Below are 19,824 nucleotides of genomic sequence, written 5' to 3'. Positions count from 1 at the left end.
ACAGTGCCAGTATGGAGTTTCCTGAGTAGAAACAGTAAGTGTGGATCAATATTAAAATGCTTCAGTTTTTCCCAAAGGGTCTCCCTTGGGACAGAGTCATAGGCATTTTTCAGATCCATGAATGCTACAAATAGTTTTTTTGGTCCAAGATTCATATATTTTTTGGCTAAAGAAGCTAAAAGCGAGCAACGATCTAAAGTGGATTTTCCCTTGGAAAAACAAATTTGTTCAGGGCCAATAATTCCTGAGGAATGCATCCACAAACTAAGGTGCCGTTCTAGGTGTTTTGCGTAAAGTTTGCCCACTATAGAGAGTAGACTAGTTGGGCAAAAGTTTTCAGGAAGTTTTGGATTACCTTTTTAAAAAATTGAGTTGAATTCTATGATTCTAAATCAGCAAACTGAGGCGTTTTGCCCTTTTTTCTTTTTTTAGCGATTTCTTGTTGCTGATTTTGAAAGATATTATGGTTCAAAGGCCAGATCTCTGTATCGTCCTAATGAGTGCAACTCTGAATGCGGACCTCTTCTCTCAGTACTTTAACTCGTGTCCAGTTGTTAACATACCAGGTAAAAAAAACAGCTTCTTTATTTCACTAGCCTTTGCTTGGCAGCCAAGCTTATAAAATTTGACATTGTTTTAATAACTCTAAATAAGAATATATGACATTATCTTTGCAATGTGGTGCTTGCTGGTAGGACCTCCTAAACATGTCTGAATTGAGGAAAGGCAAAGCCAATTTTGTCAGTTGTAAAAAAAATTGCACTTTCTGAGAGCCCTGATGGAATTAGGCCAAGCCTAATTAGTCCACCCTCATTTTTTCCAGTACCAGCCAGCCCTTGGAGTCCAAAACAGGACATGGAGGAGGCAGCTTTCCTTTGTCTATCTTCCATCCATCTGCATTCAAATAAATTGGGCAGTGCTGCACTCATTTTTGTTTATTCGTTTATGTGTGTTTTGTTGTTTTAAAAGAGCTGGTGAGATTTTGCATCCTGACCAGTGCAGTGACCAAAGTGCCACTTGCCAGGTCCATTTGAGGTGCCAGCAACTATTCTGTGCCAGGATTTTTCTGCACCCTGCGTTTAGCTTTCATGTTTAACGACTGATGATCATCATATTTCTGTGAGTTTGACTGGTCCCTTTTATGAGTTGTCACAGGGCTCAAACACATGAGTCTAAGATCACGAATCTTAGTCTGTCCACAAAATACAACCTCAGTTTGCCTCAGGGCAATGTGGAAGGGGGGGGGTTAATCCTTCAACCCCCACTTGATTTTCTACTTGAAATCAGATCTCTTGTTCTATTATTAGCATGTTTTTAAAAGACGATCATAAAAGGTATCCCCTGTGCAAGCACCGAGTCATGTCTGACCCTTGGGGTGACGCCCTCCAGCGTTTTCATGGCAGACTCAATACGGGGTGGTTTGCCAGTGCCTTCCCCAATCATTACCATTTTACCCCCCCCCCCCCCAGCAAGCTGGGTACTTATTTTACCGACCTCGGAAGGATGGAAGGCTGAGTCAACCTTGAGCTGGCTGCTGGCATTGAATTCCCAGCCTCATGGGCAAAGTTTTCAGACAGCTGCCTTACCAATCTGTGCCACAAGAGGCTCTAAAGACGATCATATTATCCTTCAAATGCTAATAACAGAGCAGAAGAGCTTGTATCAAATAGTAAATGGAGACTGAACTCTGCTCTCTGCATAGGTTGTGCAGGCCTGTGACTGGCACTGATCCCTTTGGAGTATGTGTCAAAGTGCATTGCTAACCTTTGTCACTTGGTTAATAGAGGTTGTAAAGGTATCCCCTGTGCAAGCACCAGGTCATGTCTGACCCTTGGGGTGACGCCCTCTAGCGTTTTCATGGCAGACTCAATACGAGGTGGTTTGCCCGTGCCTTCCCCAGTCATGACCGTTTACCCCCCAGCAAGCTGGGTACTCATTTTACCGACCTCGGAAGGATGGAAGGCTGAGTCAACCATGAGCCGGCTGCTGGGATCAAACTCCCAGCCTCATGGGCAAAGCTTTCAGACTACGTGTTTGCTGCCTTACCACTCTGCACCACAAGAGGCTTATAGAGGTTGTTATAGAATATAAATAGAAGTATCAATAATTTGAATACCGAAATAAAGACGTCATCCTCTTGCCTCACTTTTGTTCACCTGTTCCTTTCTCTTTTAGGCAGAACGTTCCCAGTTGATCAGTTTTTTTTGGAAGATGCAATTGCAGTGACTCGGTAAGAGATCTCAGAAGTAAATAAGAACACAATCTCTTTGGATTCCTGTTTGTTTTAGGCCTTGAATGTTTATAGAGCAATGCCCAAAATGGTAGCCTTAACCAATGTTAAGATGAGATCCTAAACTTAGGCTTACAGTTAGGATTGCACCTGAAATTAATTTTATAAATAGTGGATTATATAAACATTTCACACACTTATCTATACGTGCTATGCAAGGGGGCGAATCCAGTCTCTGCAATTATGCCCAGGGTATCATTGTCTCCCCCAGATCAGCTTAGGGGGTCCACACTGGGAGAGGGATGTCAGTGAAAGTCATAATGCATTCCTCTTCCACATGCAGAAACCTCCCATGACCTCAGGCACAGAAGGTATCTCAGGCATAAGTTATATGTGTGACTGAACTTACTGTCATGGTTTGTTTGGAAGTGTGAGTGTGTATAAAACATGAACCCTGCATTAAATATTTAAATTTTGATTTGTAAAATTGAGTGCTAAGGAGTGCAGAGAGCAACAGTAGAGTTGAGATAATAGAGGCTTGTCCTTCTGACCAGATACATAGGTAAGAAGTGAATGTGACAGAGACACAAACCAAGGTTCTGAAAGATCACACACAGACCCCCTGGAAGTTCTTAATCACTCTGGTTTGTTCTGACCTATCTTTATGCTTCTTCTATAGAGCTAGGAGTAGATTGGTTGATAAGGCTGCTGGGGAAGGGGCCATATTGAACCTGGGTTACTCCCATGTAAGATGGGCAGGAACCAGCATTATCATGAATTCGCAACCTTTTCCTCACCTGAGTAGGGGATCTGCTAGTGCCATGAGCTAGTAGCTCCCATTTTTATTCTTTGGAGTTATTTGGATTTCTATGCCGCCACTCCCAGGGTCACCATGTCCAGGGAGCTGGTAACTCCCACCCTGCACTAGGAGTGCATGTACAAACTGGATGAGAACCACAACAAGCTGCTTCTTCCCTAATTCCCTCCATTGGAGAGCAGGGGTAGGGCCCTTTTCCCAGGTCATTTTGGCCTCCCTGTCTGCCCCTATACAGAGCTCAAAACAGTCTGTACAGGGGTCTGTGCCTGGGCATTTTGCGGAAAGAGAAGCTTGCAATTTTTTTCTATTTTGGATAATTTAAGATTGGGGGGGGGGGGGGAAGCCATGCAGGTCAATACATCTTGCCTCTGGCTCCTGGCAGTACATCCCAGCTAGCTTTCTTGGTTCTGAGAGGGTTTAACACACACTTCCATGCCACCCAGGCCAATAACTCTGCCCAAGTATGTGTTGATGTGTGCATGTAGTACATGCATGATGGGATATAATAGTTGATTATTTCCAAAGGAAGTGTTTGCCAAACAGCTTTCACCCATGCTTTAATTTCCTCCTTTTCTTCAGATACATCTTGGAGCATGGCAGCCCATACATGCGTAATGCAAAAAAAACTCCTGGCAAGAGTCCCCAAGCAAGGCACTTCAGGACTGCTGCAGAAGAGGTAGAGGAGGATCTCAGGCGGGCTGGCCTTCTGCAGCATACAGACTCCTGCAAGGTCAAGGATTCAGTCCCAGATCAGCAATTACTGTTCCACCAGCTAATGATACGCTACAAAGGTAATCTCTTCAATGCCCATTGGGATCATTTATTTTGTTTAAGCTTCTTAAACTTAAAATATTGTCTGTGTTGAGAAAACAGCTTTCTTAAATTGTATGTGCACAAGTTTGTGCATATGGAGAGCGACAAAGGCCCTCATCTACAACGGTGGCCACCCCATAGTTTTCTTTATGTCATGTGCAGATCTCAGGCATGCACTCAATGAGATCATTATGTCTGATGGTGCACATAACTTCTTGTTTTAATAATTTATTAATTTAAGTTAAACTCGTCGTTTCTTATGTCATTTTACTTATATAATTTCATCCTGTTGTAATTTGCCCTGTGTCCACGGAGAGAGGGAAGAAAACAAATGCAAATATAAATAAATAAATGTCTATTGCTCAACTCTTTGAAATTAGGATTGGATCCACTTTGCTGTGTGCCACTCTTTTAAGAACTTGGGGAGAAATCAGGTATTTTTATCCTCAGGGCAGGGTGAGCATAAAACAACTGTCCTTTACTTCCTATCAGAAGTCATTGCAGATGGGAAGAAAATGCTTCCTAAAGTCCTGAATCCCCCCTCCCCCCTCAGTTCTAAATGCTTCCCAGAGATTTGTATATTGCTCCTAGAAGGGGGACCACGTAGCACATGTACTAGGTAACTGTACTAGAGCCATTTATTGTTATGGGGTTGGGTACCACAGATTCAGTCGACTAGCAAGGACATTGCCTTTCCCTGATGCATCTCCACTAGCAGAATAGACCTGGTGGGTTCACTAAACTGCTGTGTCTTTGCTATCTTCAGATGATTGGAATTTAGATTTCCAACTCTGGCTTTTATGATTTGCTATGGAAAACATATGAGCCTCTTGTGGCGCAGAGTGGTAAGGCAGCCGTCTGAAAGCTTTGCCCATGAGGCTGGGAGTTCAATCCCAGCAGCCGGCTCAAGGTTGACTCAGCCTTCCATCCTTCCGAGGTCGGTAAATTGAGTACCCAGCTTGCTGGGGGGTAAACGGTAATGACTGGGGAAGGCACTGGCAAACCACCCCGTATTGAGTCTGCCATGAAAACGCTAGAGGGCGTCACCCCAAGGGTCAGACATGACTCGGTGCTTGCACAGGGGATACCTTTACCTTTTATGGAAAACATCCTGATGGCAGTAGACTTGCTTAAATCAAGGCCTGTGTGTTTAGATTTCCCAGTGTCTTCTAAAGGTGGGATGTGCTCTTAAGTTTCTGCAGGAATGTCTCATTCATTTTATGTGCTGACTATTTCCCTTTTATAGGAGAGAATGCACAGCTGCTATGCACATGGGGATTCAAAGTGTGCAGTTGTAAAGACTGACTTGTGTCTAGAATGCTGTTCACCTCTCCTGCCTTCTCAGATTGTTTTCACTATCCTAGTCAGACGACATCAAACTCTTTGAAAAAACAAGTTTCTCCTCTGTCCCCCCCCCCACGGCACTAGTAATAGGTAGCTCTGTCCTTTCTTTCTCAGTAGAAGCAACGTGGAGATGGATGGAAAGGAAAGAACTACAGTGAGTGGAGATTTGTTGATAGGGCAGCTCCTTTCCCAGCAAGAAATTTCTCTGTGACAAGTCTTTTGGAGAAATCATTTCTCATTTTTGAACTGGGTGCCATCAATATGCTGGTTGGGAAGCCTGGGGGCTTGAGGAATCTTGTCCTTCCTGCTTTTGATGGAATTCAGCTGGCTCTTGTTTACTTGGTTAAGAGTCTAGGAGTTTTAGACTAGAATTCATTATGCTTGGAGAAGCAAGTTGTTGCAGCTGCAAAGAAATGCTTTCTTTCAACTGTGTTTAGCCCAGAAGATTGCTTCCATTGGATCTAGCCCCCTGGATCCACACCATGGTAACTTAGAGATTAGATCTGCACTTCTTGTTAACTCAGATGCTCCAACTGGTACAAAATGCCAGAGTTCAGCTACTGTTAACAGCTACATGGAGCATACATGTTATCCCTGTGCTGCAGTCACTCTATTGGCTGCCCATCAGTTACACGGCTGAATTCAAGGAATCAGCCCTTGCATGAATAAGCCTTCAGGGTCACCTCTTCCCCTACTGCCCGCCACAAGAGCTTTGTTCATTAATAAAGGAATTCTATCCACAACATATATGCCCATTCCCTACCTTGTGGAATTGCCTGGTCATGCTACTGTAAAAGAGAATTGTTCAGGAGAGCATTTTTATAAAGGCAATAGGACTATAATACAATGGTTCAAGAAGCTGGTTTAATAAAGGGAACAGGTTTGTGGGCTGCATGATAGTGTAGTGTGCTTGACATATGTGCTACCTTGTTCTCATTGCATTGCCATCTATCTGTGTAATTCCATCTGTTATTGCATCATATCTAATACTTTGTTTTCACATTTCTGTAGCCTTGGTCATAGAATTTCACTTATCAGATACCTTATTCTATTGAATGTAGTGACTTACATTGTGTAATCCACTCGGTGGCTCCCTGGCAGGGCATCTGCTCGCCATGCAGGAAGTCCCAGGTTCAGTCCTTGGCATCTCCAGGTAAAAGGAGCAGGTAGAAGGTGATGTGAAAGACCTCAGCCAGAGATGCTGGGGAGCCACTTTCCCAGTCTGAGTCGATAATACTGACTTTGGTCTGGTGTTGTTTAAGGCAGCTTCCTCTGTTCATATGAGGCTCAATGAGAAAGGAAAACTGTAAATAACATAAATAAATGAAAAGAATAGATATACTCTGTTGACAAAGATTCAGTATGGTTGGAAGTCTATTGTTGGTAATTGTAGTTGTTCCCTCTTTCCTGAAAGAACAGCCTTTCCCCCTTCCTGCCTTAAAGCTTCTTTTATCTTTCAGGTCTCAGCACATCAGTGTTAAAAACAATGGCATCCATGGATTTGGACAAAGTGAATCTTGAATTAATTGAGGCCTTATTGGAGTGGATTGTCAGTGGCAAGCATTCATACCCACCAGGTAGGCAAGGCATTTGTGGCCAGTTTTACTGGCTTTTTCGACTGAGTAGATCATGTGTCAAACACACCAGCATTTTGAATTCTACTCTGCTTTTTTTAAAGAATATCTCCTCTTAACATATCTGCGCAATTGCCTTCTGTCAGCTCAGTATTGTCTGTCATATGTAGGGGCTAAGCTGCCAATCTCAGGCAGGAAGAAGTCTTTCTTAGTGCCTGCCCGTTGAATCTTTTTAGTGCAGATGACAGGGGTAGAACTTGGGACCTTCTACATGCAAGGCAACATCACTGAACCATAGCTGCCAAAGATTGGCCTCCAAGTTTCCTAGGAGGCTGAACCTCCTTAGTTCCACTAACACTGGGATCTCTATTTGGTATTAATATTTCAGCCTTGAGCTTGTCTGTTTGCTTGTAAGCCCCTGCCCACCTCTGAATTCCATAGGAATAGCACACATGGAAATGAATTTAGAATTGTAGCTTTACTGGTTTGCCTATCTGCTGCTTCTTGAATTGCCCTCTTTTCTGACAGGGATTTGGCCAGGTGCATTGCATACCTTTTTCTACATGGCTGTGTTTCCTGTGTTGGGAGAATTAAGGCGGTATAGTAGTTTTGCTCTGGGAGATCTGGCTTCAAATCTTCGTGCTGCTGGGGAAGCCTGCTGGGTGACCTTAAGGAAGTCCCAGTGAAGAAACAAATATAGAAAAATATAGATGCACTGGGGAACCAATATGGCAATAAAATATCCACAATGGACTTATATAGAGTCTGCAATCTTCAGTAATTCTTTATTTTTTATTTCACACAAGTCCTGATATGTTTCGCCTTACAGCTTTTTCAAGGGACAATGGTTTTTATATTTAAGGATCAACTTCAACTATAAAAGAATCTCTTGACAGAGTATAAAGTCATACTAACAATAGCTAAACGTAGCTTGTAATAAAGAATTACTGAAGATAGAAGACTCTATATAAGTCCATTTTGGATATTATATTGCCATATTGGTGACCTATCTCAGTGGTCCCCAACCCCCGGGCCGGGGACCGGTACTGGTTCGTGGATCAGTTGGTATTGGGCCGCGGCTCCTTGTCCTCCTCCCTGGCTGTTGCCTCGGAGGCTGCCCTGCCACTCTGCCGCCGGCTCACCTTTGGTGCTCTCAAGTGGCTGCTGGGGCTCCCCCTCGGGGTGGCAGCTGCTGCTGGCAGCACCCCCCCCAGCGGGCAGCTGGAAGTCAGGGGCGCTGGCAGGAAAGCAAGTGGAGCAGGGGCTCAGGTGGCGGCGACGTCCCTCGGTAAAAGACTACCCCTCCAGGCCTCAGTAAAATTGTCAAGTGTAGACCGGTCCCCGGTGATAAAAAGGTTGGGGACCACTGACCCTATCTGACAGGGTGGTTACTGTGAAGAAAGCATGGAGGAGGGGAGAACAGTGCCATAAACTGCTTTGAGCCCTATCATGGGTGCAACTGTAAGATCTGCAAGCACATTTATGTGCCTTCAAGAACAAAAATGTAAACCAGTTATTGTCTTCACCAAGGACTTTCCTATTAATTTTTTTTGCATGCCCTCTTCTAGGTGCAGTACTGATATTTTTGCCAGGCTTGGAAGAAATTAAAACCCTTTATAAGCAACTGCAGTCAAATGCACTCTTCAATAACCGGCACAGCAAGCGGTAGGTCAAGAAATGTGCCTCCTTTTACCCAAAACCTTTTAATAGTCACAAGTAAAATTTTAGAATATATTTTAGATGACCTGGAGGCACTTAATTGAGGAGTAAGATGATTTTTCTTTGCTTGCTTTCTTGATTTTTGGAAAGGTGGAGTATAGCCATTGTTAGCCTAATAAGTGGAGGTTGAGAGGAATTTGGAAGGTTGCCAGTTGGCTAAATATGGTGTTGCAGAAATGCTGGGGGCTGAGACTGTCTTAGAACCGCAACTTTTTATGGATAACTTCACTTAATTGCATTATATATCAAGTTGCTATTAATCAAGGCAATGGCATTTATGAATGATGCTTCACATGTATGCTCTCTTCCTTTTTGCAAATGTACGGTGCGTTGCTGAACTTATGATGTTTCCATTTTGCATACCAGCCATTCTGGCATTTCATGTAGCCCTTTTATTACATTGTTTGTGAAACAAACTTTGCATGGGTAAACAGCAGGCCGGAAATGAAGGTATCCATTTGAATGTAAAGTTGTCCTTCAGTGGTCTAAGTCAGAACACACAGTAGGCCATGCTGTTTTAGCATATTGGAGATTGAATGTGAAACATGTCATGTGCAGCCTGCCAGAGATTATTGACATAATGCTTTGGCTGTGTTTTTGCACCTTCCTGGCCTGCTGCCCACATTGAATGGGTACTGGATATGCAAGGCTACTGTGGAAGATTTCAACAGCAGACCTTGTCCTGCTGTACCATCCGAAAGATGAAATGAGCTAGGAATGTATATGACACAAACAGATCTCTGGGTAAACCTGGTCAGTTTTTCAAGGAAAGAGCAGGCCACTGACTACAGTGTCTACTCAAAGACTGTCTATTCCTATCCTTCCAGTTGTTTGAAAGATGTGGAAGTTACATTTTATGTACGTTCGATGCTGACTTCGGGGGTTCTTTGATCCTCAGTGCTTCCCATGACACTATAAGAGTTTTGCATGTAAAGCTTACAACTCTAGAGAGCTTAAGTGCAGAGATGAAAACTCCATACAGGCTAACACAAAAACTTCCTTTTTGCTCCGATATTTTCCTCTCAGCTGTGTGGTTTACCCACTCCACTCCTCACTTTCCAGTGAAGAGCAACAGTGGGTGTTCCTGAAGCCTCCTGTGGGGGTGACCAAGATCATCATATCTACAAACATTGCAGAAACATCCATCACCATTGATGATGTGGTCTATGTGATTGATTCAGGGAAGATGAAAGAAAAGAGGTATTTTGGATTCATCTCAGTAGGAAGGGGGGCACAGTAATTGAGGAATGTGAGTCACTTGCAGTGTGTCTGAAAGAAAACTAACCACATAGAGATCTCTCATGTGTTGTCATTCCATGTTTAATAATAGTTATACTTATGCAGCATCGTCATTATGTATAGGACTTTACAGAGTATAAGAAGAGAAGTAAATTCAAAGAAAGGAGACAATAAAAGGGAGGGGAAGGGAAGCAATGATATGGGAAAGAACAGGGGAAGATTTACAGATACAATACAATTAACATCTCTAGAACCTTAAAGTGCAGTGTCAGACATTCTGACGTGTGACTCCCTACCATATTTTATTGTACTTTATTGGGTTTTAAATTATTTTTATTACTTCTTCTATACAATGCCTTTTCCCCAGTTGGGACCCAAAGCAGATTACTCTGCTCTCCTCTCCACCACTTTATTCACACATCCACCCTATGTGTGTGCTGAAAGTGTGTGTTTCAGTCAAGGTCACCCAGTTGGTTTTCATGGCAGAAGGAGGTTTTACAGGTCAAGACTGACACTACACAATTAGTTTTTTATTGCTATTGGAGGTTCTATTATGTCTTTTAAGCAGCCTTGAGGCATAGAAAAACACATAGAAAAACACCTAGACCAAGACCCCCTATAAGGATAGATTCAAATGCATAGCCATGTTGGTCTGAAGTAGCACAATAGAATCAGAGTCCAGTGGCACCTTTAAGACCAACAAAGATTTATTCCAGGTGTGAGCTTTCGAGTGCAAGCACTCTTCCTCAGTCTATGAACAAATCTTTGTTGGTCTTAAAGGTGCTACTGGACTCTGATTTTACAGTACCTCCTATGTTTCTTTAAATATGGAATCTCCTGGGTCCTGGAAGCTAGGCAATGTTTGGAAGCTTTGGGTTTCAAGCACAGGGAGATCCTGTGGAATATAGTGAAAGGGTGAAAGGAAAATGTGTGGCATCCCATGATTTGCTTCTGATCCAAAGTTGAATGTTGTCCAGTCTCAACCCTCTCTCCTGTTTTGTCAAAACGTAAAGTCTTCAAGAAAGGACATGGGGGATTAGGGGGAATATTTTGTTTCTGAATAAGAATAAGATTTGCAAAACAATGTGTGCACGTAATTTTAAACTGTTAAATAATGATCCAGAGGCACCTGGCATGTATTTCCTATATTCCCAATGTTAACGTTCCAAACAATGTTTCTGTACTTTCTGCCCTTGTAGATATGATCCAAGTAAAGGCATGGAAAGCCTGGAGGATACATTTGTGTCCAAAGCCAACGCCTTGCAGAGGAAAGGGCGAGCAGGTCGTGTGGCCTCTGGAGTTTGTTTTCATCTCTTCACCAGCCATCACTATAACCACCATCTTTTAAAGCAGCCACTGCCCGAAATCCAAAGAGTGCCTTTGGAACAGCTCTGTCTTCGGTAAATGATTCTTCCATTGACAGCCACAGCATAGCCCAGCAGCACATTTCATAGATTTTGATCTGTTACATGTTGGAAAGTACCAAGCCCACTAATATCAGAAGTTGCCAGAGCCAAGCTTGTTGCACTGGTGTGTTTGGTCAGGCTCTTGTCTCTTAAACAAAAATAACAACAGAGAAATTCCAAACTTGAATGAACCCATAAGGATCTACTAGATTCTGCCATTATTTATCAAGAAAGCAAGACAGGACAGGGGGGCTCTCAGCCTTTTGTCAGGTGAAACATAGATAAAGCCATCTCTCTCTCTCTCTGGCTCTCTTTCAGAATTAAGGTTTTGGAAATGTTGTCCACACAAAGCCTTCACTCTGTTTTATCACGACTGATTGAACCGCCAACCTCAGAATCTCTACGTGCCTCAAAACTGCGGTTGCAGGATGTAGGAGCTTTAACATCCGATGAAAAGCTCACTCCTTTAGGGTATCATCTGGCTTCTTTGCCTGTCGATGTAAGGATTGGGAAGCTGATGCTGTTTGGCACCATCTTCCGCTGCCTGGATCCCGCACTGACTATAGCAGCAAGTCGGACCTATAAGACCCCTTTTGTAAGTGCTGAGCTGAGCTATGCCAGTGTGTTCATAGGAATGCTTCCTAGGCTGTTGAAAAGGATGAATCCACGTGAGGAACTCGGGCTGGACACACTTTTCAAGTGGCATGAGAAAAGTTTATTTCCTGTGATTTCTTTTGTCCCACTGTGGCCTCCCATGAAACCAATGCTGCAGTTCTGAGTTTTCATTCTTTTAACAATATCAAAACAGAAAAGGGTGGATGACTATACACATCACAAGCAGAAATCCCTATTTCAGGGTGCCTCCAGCTCTGCAGTTCCTGCCACTTGCCTTCTGTCTAAAAGAACAGGAGTTCACTTGTCAATTCTCCCAGGAAATAGTAATCATCTTCCTTCATCAGACACTGTGGGGACATCTAGTTCATTGTCTCCAACAGTTGTCAGCTGGATGTTCTTAAGAAGCTCTCAGTGAGGGCATTGTAGCCTAACCTTCCTTTGTTGTTTTGATCCCACACTGGGTAATCAGACTTATTCTCCCCTTCGTCATGGAGGTTACCTGGATTTTTGTTCAGCATTCCATAAGCTGACAATGCATTAAACTTTTAAGTATGTCTTCCGTAGTATCAGCGTAAGAACGAGGTAGCAAGTAGAAGTTTCAGGCCAAGGAAACCTGAGTTGGCATTTATTATTTGCTTCATTTATATAATGCCATAGGCAAACCACTGTCCCTCAACTAACCTGCTTCGCAGGATAAGTAAACGGATTTGTATTTTCCATGCAACAGAGAAGGGTAGGATAAAAATGTAATTCATAATCTGTACCATAAATAAAGTTGAATGGGGATGGTGGGAGGGGTTGGGACTCATTGCCTATCTGATTGGGCCCCTGGGGAATCACTCTCCCCAGAGCACCAATCAGGCAGGGGATGCCCTGGCCTTAACTGTCTCTACTTCCCTGATTGGAACCTCGGGGAGGGCACTCAACCCCCAAAGGACAAATCAGGTAAGGGACGCACCGTCCCCAGTTGCCTCCCCCTCTGCCTTCCAGCCGCACAAAGAGGCGACTGTTAGATAAGGCAGCCTTGCCAGGCCTCATCGGAGCTGCCAGGGGGGTGGGGGAAGGCCACTGCTCCCCCAAGCAGCCTTGCCATGGCCTCAGCAGAGCTGCCCAGGGTAGGGGAAGGGGGACAAGGAGCACCCACTTGAGCTCATGCCCACCTCAAGCAGCCCACTCCGTGGCCTTGCCAGGCCTTGTTGGAGTTGCCCAGTTGGAGGAGGCGCAGAGTCCCCACCAGATGTTGCTGTGGCCTTGCCAGGTTCTGGCAGAGCTGCCCGGGTGGGGGGGAAGGGAGGCACGGGAGCCCCCACCAGAGCTCATGCCCACCTCAAGCAGCCCTGCCACGGCTTCACCAGGCCTTGTCGGAGCTGCCCAAATTGGGGGGGGGGAGGCTAGAGCCCATTGTATTTTTTGTACTACGGGCTTTTCTGCTAGTGATGAATATATTTCTATGTAAACATGTTTCTGTTCCTCCTTACTAGAGGAAATATCATGCTGGTTTGTGTCTCTTGGATGTATTTTATAGAGTGCAATTTTCAGGATTTTCCATTTCCTTGGCAGAATTTACTGTAGAATACTGACATATTTTAGTTTTAATTCTACTTCCTGTGTAACCAAATGTCTACCTTTAAAGGTTTCTCCATGGGACAAAAGAGAGGAGGCGCTCAAGAAAAAGCTGGAATTTGCAATAGGAAACAGTGACTATCTAGCTCTTCTCCAAGCATATAAGGTGAGGAATGCAAACACTTCCATATGATTCAGCTCTGAAACAGTTTTTATTGTGGACATGTTCAACAAGAAGAAGTAAGGTGACATAATAAAATGTTATTTTATTGTTTTGTTGTGTAGGGATGGCGCCTGGCTTCAAAAGAAAGTGCTCAATCAAGTTACAACTTTTGCAGACAAAATTTCTTATCAGAAAATGTTCTTCAGGTAAGTTTATCTTTTTGTTCACAATTGAATGTAAGACTGACTGACTTTTGTCTAGCGTTTCTTGTTGTTACTGACCTCGGGTCCTGTTGTGATTTTGTTCAGCATCTGTTACTTTCAAGTTACCCCTAAGCCCTCATTCAATGCCATCCCCATCACAGCTAGATTTGAGTTCAGTGGCTCCTTAGAGACCAACAAGATTTTGGGGGTATGAGCTTCCAAGAGTTAAAGCTCTCCATGTCATATGTCAATCCCAGTTTACACCCAGTTTACACCCCTACACTGACTTCCTGAGGCTAAATAAGATAGAATGGTTCTCAAGTGGCATCTGGTGTACCCCCAGTAGCACACAGAAATAGGGAGGACACAGGATTTTCATAACTACTAAGAGGTATCACTCCTTTGGTCCCCATTTTCATCTACAAAGATGATATACCATCTCTTGCACACCCAACCTGCCGCAGTGATATTTCGGCATGCTACTAATAATACTGAAGTACTGTCAACATATAAATACCCTTGTCAGGGAGAGAAAGCAGGCTTTTTGGTTTTTTATCAGGGTGGGAGCCGGATTCTTTGACAAAGTGATTACTAGAACATAAGATAGGAAAGACTGAGAACCACTGCATTAACATACACTGAAGTAGATTAGCTCACCTGAAAAGTGGGGAAATATTGGGTAGAGAAGCTATGGTTTCATTCCATACTCCTGTCTTCCCATTTCTAGTTCACACAGTTAGCAAAGAATGTACAAGTGTTTTTAGAATGCTTTTCAAGTTTCTACCTTGCAATAACTTGTCACGCATTTGCTTGTCTGCCAAAATACTCAACATATCTCTCAGTGAACCCTTACACATTTCAAAGGATTCTGGGGAGGCAAATGGCCCTCATTGTCACACCTTGTGATATGGAAACAGATAACTGGTGCAGTAGGATCCTGTAGAGCAGGCTTTCTCAACCAGGGTTTTGTGAAGTCCCTGGATGGAATGGCAGTTAATTTTATATATTTTAAAAGTTTGTTAAACATTTATTGAGTGATATGACCATATATGGTCATGTCAAGCCTCCCCCCAAATGGCCAGTGATGGGCCTGGAGGGAGTGGGAAGAGGAAGGGTCCCAGGTGGGCATGTATGTAGCTGTGCTTCCCAGCACATTCTGTATGATTGTGGCACTTTTGGGGTTTCTTGAGCTTCAAGAATGCTTCAGGGGTTTCTCAACAGTAAAAAAGTTGAGAAAGGCTGTTGTAGAGGAAGCTTAGTAAGGCTGAGTTAGGGCAAAGCTACATGTTTGGACTTTTGATAAGCTGAGTCCAACAGCTGCCTGTGATGGCTTTTTAAAAATAAAGGAGAGCCTGTTCAGACTTGGAACATGGCTGGGGGGGGGACTCCTACTTCCTCCCTATGCCATTTTCTCCTGCGTGGTTCTCCAGTGGCAGTGTTGTCTCTTAATTTTTAAAAGCTTTTTCCTGAAGCAAGGAACCTGGACAAGGAACATGGCTGGGGGGGGGGGGGGTATCATTAGATGCCATTCAGAATTCTTCTTTTAAAAAGCTCTTCATACTTTTCTCTCTTCCACCTGTGCCCCTGCTCCTTTTTCCTCCCTGTAGGAAATGGCAAGTTTAAAAAGGCAGTTCACTGAGCTACTTTCTGATATCGGATTTGTGAAGGAGGGACTCAGAGCGAAAGATATTGAGAGGAAGTGGTCTCAGGGAGGTGATGGCATTCTGGATGCTACAGGAGAAGAGGTAACTGGTGATGGAGAGCGGTGTGAATTTGCAACCTTTTACAGATATGACTGGCTTCCTCTCTCTGTTGTTCTCTATAGCAGGGGTAGTCTACCTGTGAACCTCCAGATGTTCATGGACTACAATTCCTATGAGCCCCTGCCAGCATTTGCTGGCAGGGGCTCATGGGAATTGTAGTCCATGAACATCTGGAGGACCACAGGTTGACTACCTCTGCTCTATAGGGCTTCTTGCTCTTGTTTTGTTACATGTCTAATCTATTGGAGGGCATGATCTGGACCTGGAATTGGGGTCATTGAGGGGGGAGGTAGTTGTGCATGGGGTTGGACAAGATTATCTTGGAGGCCCCTCCTAACTCTATGATTCTATTCAGAGAGTGCAAGCAATGTGATTTTCTCCTCTTCGGACTTCTACTGGCTGTCTTCTCACCAGGATTCTGAAGATATTCGTTTACTTTTGCAATTAGACAAAACATTATTATTCTTTCTTATTGGGTGCGACAAGTACTTGCCTGGTTCCAAGTTTATTTCTGAGTCCAAAGGGTGGCCAAATCCAAAGATCCGGGTTTGAATTTGGAAATGTGGGGAAAATCCAGTTTTTGGTAGCCCTACCAGGGGCTGCTGAGATTCTTGCAATGTGTGTGGGAAACCTGACTGAGATAAATTGGAAAACCAAAGAATAAGGGTGGGCAGTGGTAGAAACTGACCTAGTTAAATGTCCTAGTTAATGCATCTTTGGGCAAGGCAGGATACTTGCTTTCATTCCGGATGTACTTGATTAGCTTACTACTCTGGGAAGGGAGAGCACATTTCAAAGGTATTGGCTGGGGGAGTGAAAGTAATTGCCAGGCATTCAAGACACGCCCTTAACAATAGGTGCCTTGAAGCTTTCCTGGCTGTGTTTGGCATTTTATCTCCCCTGTTCTCTGTAATGGCAGAGAATGTGCATTCCAAAATGGGGAGGGACCCTAGTGGCTATTTTCCCTTGTCTGAGTCATCAGAGGTATAATGTTCCAAGGGTGGGTGAGAGCTCTTGAGTGGTTTATCTGGGGGGAGGGGGGAAGACTCCTTCTGAACAACACTGGTGTCAGACTAAATACATAACTATATGGATCAGTGAGGCAGCTTCATATCTCTCTCTATATATTTGGGAATGAGCATCTTATGTAGGCCACCAAATTTCTGTCCCCTTTACCTTTGTATGCTATTTTCTGTCTTGTTTGATTACTGCGGGTCCTATCCTCTGTTGCCAACAAGAACTACTCCCTGCCCTCCTCTGAACAAACATTCAAAAATAACTAAAATAAGAGCGAAAACTCATAATAGTGGACACTTTCAAACTTGGCATTTCAATATAAATAGTTTCCATTTCTCAGTAAATTTGTTGACATGACTAGTAATGCACTTTTTCCTTCATGTTTTCAAACCTAACCTTTTTTTAAAAACAGGGGGCTAGAAATACTGAAAAGACATAAACTGGGGTTTTGTTCTCTGTTGTGTGCATGGAATTTCACTATATACCTCTGAAAACCTGACTAGCATTTCTTTCCATTGCAGGCAAATGCCAACTCGGAGAACGTCAAGTTGATCTCTGCCATATTATGTGCTGCTTTGTATCCCAACGTAGTTCAGGTAAGAGAGCAGTTTGTAAGCTGGTTTTAAAAATAACTTTTAAGCTAAGCTTTGCTACCATGTCTGTTTACATGCTGTCTTTAGTTTCCTCCTAGATCAGATCAGTTTACTGACACTGGGTGAGGGGTGGGTGGGTGGCACGTTTTATTGTCTATTGAATGGAGGTCCTATGCATCTGATTTTTCTTATGGCAATTTTCAGCCAATGTCGCTGTCTTCTACTTGAGGGATGCTGGCTGCTGGGCTCTTTTTATTGTGGTTAATCCTCTTTAAATATTGAAAATATAGTCTGCAATGATTTTTTTAAAAACAGATAACACTCTCCGAGTTTGCATTACACTGGGTGTTTGGTTCTAGTTTTGGGGTCCTAGTGGGACTACTCAAGAGACAGAGAGAAAAGAATGTAGTAAGAAGGACACACAGGTCCTACTGAGATGGCAGGAACTGTTGGAGGGAACTGCTTAGGAACATCACCACATGGAGTGCTTGATGCAGTCAGGTTATTACAGCATTTCTTACACCATTTCTATAAAACTGGCTTATGTTGCATATGGCAGGGGTAGTCAACCTGTGGTCCTCCAGATGTTCACGGACTACAATTCCCATGAGCCCCTGCCAGCGTTTGCTGGCTGGGGCTCATGGGAATTGTAGTCCGTGAACATCTGGAGGACCACAAGTTGACTACCCCTGGCATATGGGACTCGGAGGTTTAGTGCTATTTATATTTAAAATATTTCTAAGCTGTCTTTCCACACAAATAGCGATGAGCATCAAAACGTTAAAACCACATTCAAAATAAAGTATATATTCCTGTTTTATTCCTGTGAACCTCCGCAAGTCCATTGGAAGAGCGGCGATATACAAATTGAAATAAAAATAAATAAATAAAAATAAAAATATATACAAGAATTCAATAAAAACATAAATACACATAACACTGCATCCAAGAAGGAAAGTCAGTAACAGTGTGAGGTGTTATGGCAAACAAAGTAAAAGTCTTCACCCACGGTGAGAAGACGACAATAAAGGAAGAGATATTAATCTCCATGGGGAGGGAGTTCCAAAGTTTTGGCATCATGCCCAAGAAGGACCTTTCTTGGGTTGCCATCTGTTTGGTCTTGGATAGCATGGACACTGGTCTTGGATAGCATGGATAGCATGGACGTGGTTAAACAAGAAATGAGAAGACTGAACATCGACATTTTAGGAATCAGTGAACTAAAATGGACAGGAATGGGTGAATTTAATTCAGATGACCATCAGGTATACTACTGTGGACAAGAATCTCGCAGAAGAAATGGAGTAGCCTTCATAATCAATAAGAGAGTAGGAAAAGCAGTCTTGGGATACAATCCCCAAAATGACAGAATGATCTCAGTTCGAATCCAAGGCAAACCATTCAACATCACAGTGATCCAGGTCTACGCCCCAACCACTGCTGCTGAAGAGGATGAAGTTGATCAGTTCTATGAAGCCCTACAACACCTTCTAGAAGCAACGCCCAAAAATGATGTGCTTATCATCATGGGGGATTGGAATGCTAAAGTAGGAAGCCAAAAGATAACCGGGATAACAGGCAAGTTTGGCCTTGGAGTACAAAATGAAGCAGGGCACAGGCTGGTAGAATTTTGTCAAGAGAATACAATGGTCATAGCAAACACTCTTTTCCAGCAACCCAAGAGACGACTCTACACATGGACATCACCAGACGGTCAACACAGAAATCAGATTGACTATGTGCTCTGCAGCCAAAGATGGAAAAGTTCTATCCAGTCAATAAAAACAAGACCAGGAGCTGATTGTGGTTCAGATCATGAGCTTCTTGTTGCAAAATTTAGGCTTAAATTGAAGAAAGTAGGGAAAAGCACTAGGCCACTCAGGTATGAACTAAATCATATCCCCGACGAATACACAGTGGAGGTGACAAATAGATTTAAGGAATTAGATCTGATAGACAGAGTGCCTGAAGAACTATGGACGGAGGTTCGCAACATTGTACAAGAGGTAGCAACTAAAACCATCCCAAAGAAAAAGAAATGCAAGAAATCAAAATGGCTGTCTGAGGAAGCTTTACAAATAGCTAAGGAGAGAAGGGAAGTGAAAGGCAAGGGAGAAAGAGAAAGATACACCCAATTGAATGCAGAATTCCAGAGAAAAGCTAGAAGAGATAAGAATGCCTTCTTAAATGAACAGTGCAAACAAATAGAAGAAAACAATAGAATGGGGAGGACCAGAGATCTTTTCAAGAAATTTGGAGATATGAAGAGAACGTTTCATGCAAAGGTGGGTATGATAAGGGACCAAAATGGTAGGGACCTCACAGAAGCAGAAGAGATTAAACAAAGGTGGCAAAATTATACAGAAGAACTATACAAGAGCGAGCTTAATATCCCTGATGACCACAATGGGGTAGTTACTGACCTGGAGCTAGACATCCTGGAATGTGAAGTCAAATGGGCCTTAGGAAGTCTGAGCAACAATAAAGCTAGTGGTAGTGACAGCATTCCAGTTGAACTATTCAAAATCTTAAAGGATGATGCAGTAAAAGTGCTACACTCAATATGCCAGCAAATTTGGAAAACTCAACAATGGCCACAGGATTGGAAAAGGTCAGTTTACATTCCAATCCCAAAGAAGGGCAATGCCAAAGAATGTTCAAACTACCGCACCATTGCACTAATTTCTCATGCTAGCAAAGTTATGCTCAAAATCCTACAAGCTAGGCTCCAGCAATATGTGGACCGAGAACTTCCAGAAGTACAG

At 43.2% G+C, this 19,824-nt stretch overlaps 1 protein-coding gene and 1 long non-coding RNA gene across 3 annotated transcripts in view; one reads left to right on the top strand and one right to left on the bottom strand.

Moving 5' to 3' along the window:
* The window catches only part of DHX57 (DExH-box helicase 57), a 45,777-nt gene that overhangs the window by 19,072 nt on the left and 6,881 nt on the right, over positions 1-19,824 (top strand). For both annotated transcript variants that reach the window (XM_077335409.1, XM_077335400.1), the window contains exons 10-21: positions 433-566; positions 2,176-2,230; positions 3,627-3,838; positions 6,665-6,781; positions 8,347-8,443; positions 9,524-9,697; positions 10,936-11,136; positions 11,461-11,737; positions 13,391-13,486; positions 13,606-13,689; positions 15,294-15,431; positions 16,988-17,062. In XM_077335409.1, coding sequence (XP_077191524.1) covers positions 433-566; positions 2,176-2,230; positions 3,627-3,838; positions 6,665-6,781; positions 8,347-8,443; positions 9,524-9,697; positions 10,936-11,136; positions 11,461-11,737; positions 13,391-13,486; positions 13,606-13,689; positions 15,294-15,431; positions 16,988-17,062 — 1,660 coding nt within the window. The remainder of the gene's footprint in view (positions 1-432; positions 567-2,175; positions 2,231-3,626; positions 3,839-6,664; positions 6,782-8,346; positions 8,444-9,523; positions 9,698-10,935; positions 11,137-11,460; positions 11,738-13,390; positions 13,487-13,605; positions 13,690-15,293; positions 15,432-16,987; positions 17,063-19,824) is intronic.
* LOC143836378 (uncharacterized) lies at positions 13,391-17,005 on the bottom strand. Its single transcript, XR_013230594.1, has 2 exons — positions 15,643-17,005; positions 13,391-15,525 (listed from the first exon to the last, which is right to left on the bottom strand). It is a non-coding gene; the product is annotated as an uncharacterized LOC143836378 (long non-coding RNA).

Source organism: Paroedura picta, chromosome 1 (genome assembly GCF_049243985.1).
Source record: "Paroedura picta isolate Pp20150507F chromosome 1, Ppicta_v3.0, whole genome shotgun sequence".
NCBI lineage: Eukaryota > Metazoa > Chordata > Lepidosauria > Squamata > Gekkonidae > Paroedura > Paroedura picta.
Note: the sequence above shows the minus strand (reverse complement) of the source record. Positions and strands in the feature narration are given on the sequence as shown.